Source organism: Mus pahari, chromosome 1 (genome assembly GCF_900095145.1).
Source record: "Mus pahari chromosome 1, PAHARI_EIJ_v1.1, whole genome shotgun sequence".
NCBI classification, from domain to species: domain Eukaryota; kingdom Metazoa; phylum Chordata; class Mammalia; order Rodentia; family Muridae; genus Mus; species Mus pahari.
Genome location: NC_034590.1, coordinates 77,594,838 through 77,602,350, shown reverse-complemented (window position 1 = coordinate 77,602,350; position 7,513 = coordinate 77,594,838). Strand labels below are relative to the sequence as shown.

Here is a 7,513-nt window from a genome sequence, read left to right as displayed (position 1 = left end):
TCTACGTACTAAATATGAAAAATCTGACATGTTATCGTCCTTTCTTTCCCGGATTTGTGTATGCTTTGAACAGAATTGCCATCATTCACTTAAAGTGAAGTTACTAAGAGCAACAGACCGAGTTCAACCCCATGATGTTCATATCTAATATTCTCTTAAAGTTTGTTATTTTTATTTAATATATATGTGCTTCCTGTTGTATATACATGTGTCATTTGAATTTCTAGTTTTGATGAGGATCATAACAGGGCATTGTGTCCTAAGAACTGTAAAAAACAAACTGCAGTGAAAAACCATGTGGATGTTGAGAATTAAACACAGTTCCTCTTCAAATACAGGCAGTGTGCTTATCCCAGAGCAATCTCTGAGCTCCATAATATGTTACTTCATGTAAGTATGTATGTATTAGATGTGGGGATGTATATGTATATACATGTGATGTTGTGTGTGTGTTCAAGGTCAGCCTGTTTTACATAATGAGAGAGACAGGATTACAAAGAAAAACCCTATCCTGAAAAAAAAATCCAAAAACAAAAGCTGTGACATAAAAGAAAAACAATTAACTGATAATTCATGGAAATAAAAATATGAATTATAAATAAATATGTTTTTTTAAATCCTGTGCTGGTGGTTCAATATATTTAGAAATAATTGAAATCTTCATTACATAATTCTATTATTTTACATTTTATTTCTTTGTTATAATAAATAATTATTTTGAAAGGGCTCATATAATTTTAGATTCATTCATTTATTTATGTGTCTGAAGAGAGTTATGCAGGTAAACGCATAGGTGTGAGTGTCAAAGGACAACATCCAGGAGTTAGAGCTCTTTTCCCACCTTGTGAGTTCCAAGAATCAAACTCTGGATGTCAGAGGTCAGACTTTGTAGAAGAAAATCTATAATTGCTAACTCATCTTACCCAAATAGAGCATGCCTTTATATATTTAACTATAATGACAATTTTATATGTTTTATTATAAAATTGTAATTAAATGTTATTAATTATTTGCACCACAGTTCTAGTTTTTCTGAATGAATAATTGGAAGAACTTATTGTATAGAACTGTATGAACAATGAAAACTTGAGGATTACATCCATATTTGCTCCAAAATTTGGATAGTATGTTTACTTTTAATGCTTTCATGTGTATATTATATGAAATGAAGTGACCTACTTATAAATCCCTCTCTGCACTGTCTCCATCACAGCCTTGATCTGGCAGCAGCTACACTGTCCCATGGCTTTCCTGGACAATGGGAACCACACTGCAGTGACAGAGTTCATTTTATTGGGATTAACAGATGACCCAGTCCTTAGAGTCATCCTCTTCACCATCATCCTGTGCATCTACCTGGTGACTATGTCTGGGAACCTCAGCACCATCCTTCTCATTGGAGTCTCTTCCCAGCTCCATCACCCCATGTACTTTTTTCTCAGCCACTTGGCTTCTGTTGATATGGGCCTTTCATCTTCTGTCACACCCAATATGCTTGTCAACTTCCTGATTGAGAAAAATACCATCTCCTACCTTGGTTGTGGCATCCAGCTCAGCTTAGCTTCTTTCTTTGGGGCAGTTGAGTTCTTCCTTCTGGCTGCCATGGCTTATGATCGCTTCGTAGCAATCTGCAACCCACTGCTTTATTCCACCAAAATGTCCACACAAGTGTGTATCCAGTTGGTTGTAGGATCTTATGTAGGGGGTTTCCTTAATGCTTCATTTGTAACCCATTTCTTTTTTTCTTCTCTCTTCTGTGGACCAAATAGTGTCAATCACTTTTTCTGTGATATTCCTCCTATGATGGAACTCTCCTGTTCTGATGTGAGTGTCTCAGAAATTGTTATCTCATTTTATGCAGGTTCATTCACTATGACCACATTGTTTGTCATAGTCATATCTTATTTCTATATCCTCATCACCATTCTGAAGATGCGCTCCACCGAGGGCCGCCACAAAGCCTTCTCCACCTGCACTTCCCACCTCACTGCAGTCTCCCTTTATTATGGAACTGTCACATTCATTTATGTGATGCCAAAATCCACCTACTCCGGTGACCAGAACAAGGTGGTGTCTGTGTTCTACATGGTAGTGATACCCATGTTGAATCCCCTCATCTACAGCCTCAGGAATAATGATATTAAGGATTCCCTGAAAAGACAATTTTATAGGAAAACATTGTTATAGAGTAATCAGTAGTTGGTAAAACTTAATATAATAATTTTAATCCTGCAAGAGCAATGTAAGCATCATATCAGGTTTGGTTATAAGCCTTAGCATTTCTACTTTGAGCCTAATCTGTTTCTTCGTGTGTGTATAGCTATTGTATTTTATTGCATTCTCCTGTTTATATTTTCAAATGTACCTTTGAGAACCTAATATAATATATTTGAACATGTTTACCCTCATTACCAGCTCCTCTCAGCCTTAGAGCCCCATCTCCTATACAATAAATACTATGTTGCAATTTGAACTTTCTGTATACTTTTGGGTTTGTAAGTATCTATTGATGCATGATTAGCCTGGTGGGAAAACACTCTTAACAGAAATTGACTCTCATTCTTCTGGAAATGTGCCCAGGTCCTCTCTGTATACTAGTATTATTTCTGCTTTTCTGTTTTGTAGACACTGATACAACTACCATGAGTCATACCTACAACCATTCCTTTATGTCCTGAAAGCAATGTTTCTTTGTAGTCATCCACCACCTCCAGTTTTTCCAATATCTCCACCTAGTCTATCACAATAATTGTTAATTTTGGGCAGAAGAGTGTGTGATATAGATGTTCCATTCATAACTGAGCATTTCAGTCTCTAATTCTCCTCACATTGTATGTTAATTACCATCTACTGCACAAAGAATCTGCTCTGATAATGGTTGGAAGATGAACTAATCCTGAGTATAATTACAAGTCATTGCAAATTGGTTTGATATTATGCCTATTTATCAAACTAATGGTAGTAGGTTCTTCTCTAGTATCTATGACTTGTCTACTTTGGTTTTGGCCCTGATAGTGGTGTTAGCTATGGTATCATTTTGTGGACCTGTGCAACTTAGATCCAGTCAATAAGTGTTTGGTAAGTCCCATGATATTTGTGCCACTATTAGCAAGAGTAGGCATTTCTTCTCAGGCTGGTGGTTATTATAGCTTGTAACTTTCATGATATAAAGTGTCTATACTATAGCCATGTTTATAAGTATGTTCATGATTAGGCTATTACTATTTACAAATATTAATTCCTTCCCTTCCCTTCACAGTGTAGTTCATTTACTCTCCTCTCTTCCATGATTCTTTCCTTTGATTTTCCTGACTTCCCTTTTATTTCTTGAAATTATCAGGCTCAGTGTACTTCCTATTTTCTATTGCACATTTTATCTTATGCTCCATACTTGTGATCCATCTCAGAATGTGGATGCACTTGCATTTGGAGCATAGATGCTCAGAATTGAGAGTTCATCTTGGTAGATTTTACCTTTGATGAGTATAAAGTGCCCCTTCTTGTCTTTTTCATAACTTTGGGTTGAAAGTCGATTTTATTCAATATTAGAAATGCTACTCCAGCTTGTTTCTTCAGACCATTTGCTGCAAAAATTGTTTTCCAGCCTTTTACTCTGAGGTATCTGTCTTTGTCCCTGAGGTTGATTTCCTGTATGAAGCAGCATGTTTGGTCCTGTTTATGTAGCAGTCTATTACTCTATGTCTTTTTATTGGGGAATTAAGTCCATTGATACTAAGAGATATTAAGAAAAAGTAATTGTTGTTTCCTGTTATTTTTGTTGTTAGAGTTGGGTTTCTGTTCTTGAGTCTATTTTCTTTTACATTTGTTGAAGGATTACTTTCTTGCTTTTTCTAGGGTATAGTTTCCCTACTTGTGTTTGAGTAATACATTTATTATCCTTTGAAGAGCTAGATTTGTGGAAAGATATTGTATGAATTTGGTTTTGTCATGGAATACTTTGGTTTCTTCACCTATGGGAATTGAGAGTTTTGCTGGTTATAGTAGTCTGGCCTGGCATTTGTGTTCTCTTAGGGCCTGTATAACATTTGTCCAGGATCTTTTGGCTTTCATATTCTCTGGTGAGAAACCTGGTGTAATTCTAATAGGTATACCTTTATATGTTATTTGACATTTTTCCCATACTGCTTTTAGTATTCTATCTTTATTTAGTGCACTTGTTTTTCTGGTTATTATGTGTCGAGAGGAATTTCCTTTCTGGTCCAGACTATTTGGAGTTCTGTAGGCTTCTTGTATGTTCATGGATATCTTTTTCTTTAGGTTAGGGAAGTTTACATTTATAATTTTGTTGAAGATATTTACTGGCCCTTTAAGTTGCAAATCTTCATTCTCATCTACATATATTATCATTAGGTTTGGTCTTTTTACTGTTTCCTGGATTTCGTGGATATTTTGAGTAAGGGTCATTTTGCATTTTGCATTTTCTTTGATTATTGTGTCCATGTTTTCCATGGAATCTTCTGTACCTGAGATTCTCTCTTCCATCTCTTTTATTCTATTGCTGATGCTCAAATCTATGGCTCCTGATTTCTCTCCTAGGATTTCAGTCTCCAGAGTTGTCTCCCTTTGGGTTTACTTTACTGTTTCTACTTCTATTTTTAGATCTTTGATGGTTTTATTCAATACCATCACCTGTTTTGTTGTGTTTTCCTATAATTCTTTAAGGGATTTTTATGTTTCCTCTTTAAGGAGTTCTACCTGTTTAGCTGTGTTCTCTCCTGCATTTCTTTAATCGAGTTATTAATGTCCTTCTTAAAATCCTCTACCTGTATCATGAGATATGATTTTTAATCTGAATCTTGCTTTCTGGATCATTGGGGTATCCAGGACTCGCTGTGGTGGAAGTACCAGGTTCTGATGATGCAGAGTGGTCTTGGTTTCTGTTAGTAAGTTTCTTACATTTTCCTGTTGCCATCTGGTAATCTCTGGTGTTAGATGTTCTTAGCTGTCTCTGTTTGGAGCTTGTTCCTCCTGTGAGCCTCTTTGCCTCTGACAGTTCTCCTGGGAGACGAGCTCTCTCCTGAGTCTTGGGGGTCAGAGCACTCCATGTAGGCAAGCTTTCCTCTAGCAGGGAAGGTACACAGAGGTCTGAGTATCAGCTTTGTCTCCTGGCTGAGGATGAAGGTTCCAAGGAACCCTGTATGAAAAGCTCTGTTGCTTCTGTGGATCACAGGCTCTCCTGTGCAGACCTGACTCCTTCCTCTACCTTTCTAAACTGCCATTCTTCCCTATATTTCTAAACTATCTTCAAACATCTCAAAAAGAAAATATTCATGGACATGTAAATTATCATTTCTTACTAATGGTTTGTGCTTTATTTTACAATTATTAATGCTCAAATAGTAATATACAAAACAAACAAACAAAAACAGCTGCACATTCTGACCTCAGAGAAGGAGATTCAGTGTTATGGCGGGGGAGCTAACATATTCGTTCAAGAAGTTGGCCAGATTGGTGTACTGAGTATTGCCACTCTCAGTGTGAGAGACAATATATGACTTATGCTGAGGTAGTGTTTATTCTACAAACTTAGGTGCCCTTCTGCTTTGGGCATTGATGTTAAAAACTGAAATGCTATCTTGGTTGATTTTTTCTATGATTACTAGGTAATGTTCTTCCCTATTGCTTCTGATAATCTTGGTTTGAAATTTGTATACTAAAATCTATACAAATATACCAGCTTGATTCTTAGGTTCATTTGCTTGTAATATCTTTTTAACAGTCCTGTACTCTGAGGTAATGCCTCTCCTTGGTGTTAAAATATGTTTGTTGGATGCAACATAAGGATGGATCCTGTCTTTTAATCCATACTCTTNGTCTGTGCCTTTTTATTGGAGAACTGATACCATTGATATTACAAGATATTATGACCAAGGATGATTTATATCTCTTATTTTGTTGTTGTAGTTGGTATCGGTGGTGGTGGAGGGGGTGGTAGTCACGGTGGTGGTAGTAGTGGTGGTGGTTTTGAAGGTCATGGCAATGGGTGTGTTTGTATATTTTCCTTCTTTTTGTTTCTGGTCTCAGATTATTCTTCCCTATCTTTTCACAGTTTAACCTCTTTAGGTTGGAATTTTCCTTTTATCACCTTTTATAGTGTTGTGTTTCATAAAAATAAAAAGAGAAGAAATATGTTCAGTGGGGGTGTGGTGAGGTGAAGAGGCATCCCTTCCCCCTCAGGAACCAGCCACATGAAGGTATAGTATAGAATAGAGTTCATTCAGGGTATGAGGAATGGAGATGAGAAGGTAGTACAGAGAAAGAGAGAAAGGCCGAGAGAGAAAGAGGGGGGGCGCAGAGTAGAGACCAGCCATGAGGAGATGGAGAGGGCAGAGGGGAATGTGGAGAGAGAGGATAGCAGGACAAGAGAACAGAGAAAGAGCTAGGAAGCAAGAGAGAGAGGAAGGGCAGGCAGCCCCTTTTATAGTGAGTCAGGCACAACTGGCTGTTGCCAGGTAGCTGTGGGGTGAAGCCTAGACAAAATGCTAACACATAGGGTGATATTTGTAGATTAAATATTGTTTAAATTTGGCTTTGTTGTGCAGTATGGATTTGAACACAGTAGCCAATAAGGTCACAGAAACAGGGAAGCTAATGGAAGACCTTCTCCATTCTCTCTTCTCCTCCAAATTCAATCTCTTAGTCTCATCCCTAGCTCTGCAACACCTAGCCTTCCCAATCTACTTGTACCCATTTATTGTGGATCTCATAATTTTCTCTTCCTACCTCTCCTCCTCCTACTTGACTATTTATCTGAGCGCCCCAGCCCACTCTAGCAGGTACTTACTACTAACATAATGATCATTCCTGCCAGGAAATTCTGTAGGCCAACTGCAGATATTTATCTCTCATTTTGTCCTCCAAAACAGATCCCCTGAACTGTATCCCCAACTCCATTGTAGAATACCTGTTGCAGTCTCCCTTTATGAACTAACCTGATGCCTGGTGTATCACAAAGATCTGCTTTAAACTTCCTTTCCCAAAATTTTCCCTCTCTCTTTTTTTTTCTTCCCTCACTCTAATGCTTTCTCTCTTGTAATGGCCTGGTTCAGTTCTCTTATGTGTTTCAGTCTGGAACCTTTCATATACCTCTGGCTGGGCTGTCCCTCATATACACAATAAAACTTTATTCTCAATCACATATAGGAGTGGTAAGATTCTCATTTTTATTTCTCTGGTGCGCCTCTCCAAGGTGCAGGGAACTCGGTCTCTCCAAAGCAAGCTGCTGATATGACTCTCCTAAGTAATGTACAGATCATTTGTTTCTGAGACCCACCAAACTAGACTCCAAATTCTAGAGTCTCCCTTTTCATAGTCTTCTTCCCTCCACCTACTTTTACCATTCATTTCTCCTCATCTACTCAGTAAATTATTCTAGCTCCTACAAGTTGCTATGTCTCCTGTGCATTCCTCATTCATATCTCTCTCTCTGATTCCTACAGCATTCTATACCCTCCCAAGGTGCTTGTCTGGACATTTACACTTACACCCTCCC

At 37.7% G+C, this 7,513-nt stretch overlaps 1 protein-coding gene across 1 annotated transcript; it reads left to right on the top strand.

Moving 5' to 3' along the window:
- The first annotated feature begins 1,242 nt into the window (after positions 1-1,242).
- On the top strand, positions 1,243-2,187 carry LOC110327512 (olfactory receptor 486). The gene has a single exon (XM_021206581.1). The coding sequence runs from the start codon at positions 1,243-1,245 to the stop codon at positions 2,185-2,187; it is 945 nt and encodes a 314-aa protein (XP_021062240.1).
- Positions 2,188-7,513: the final 5,326 nt, after the last annotated feature.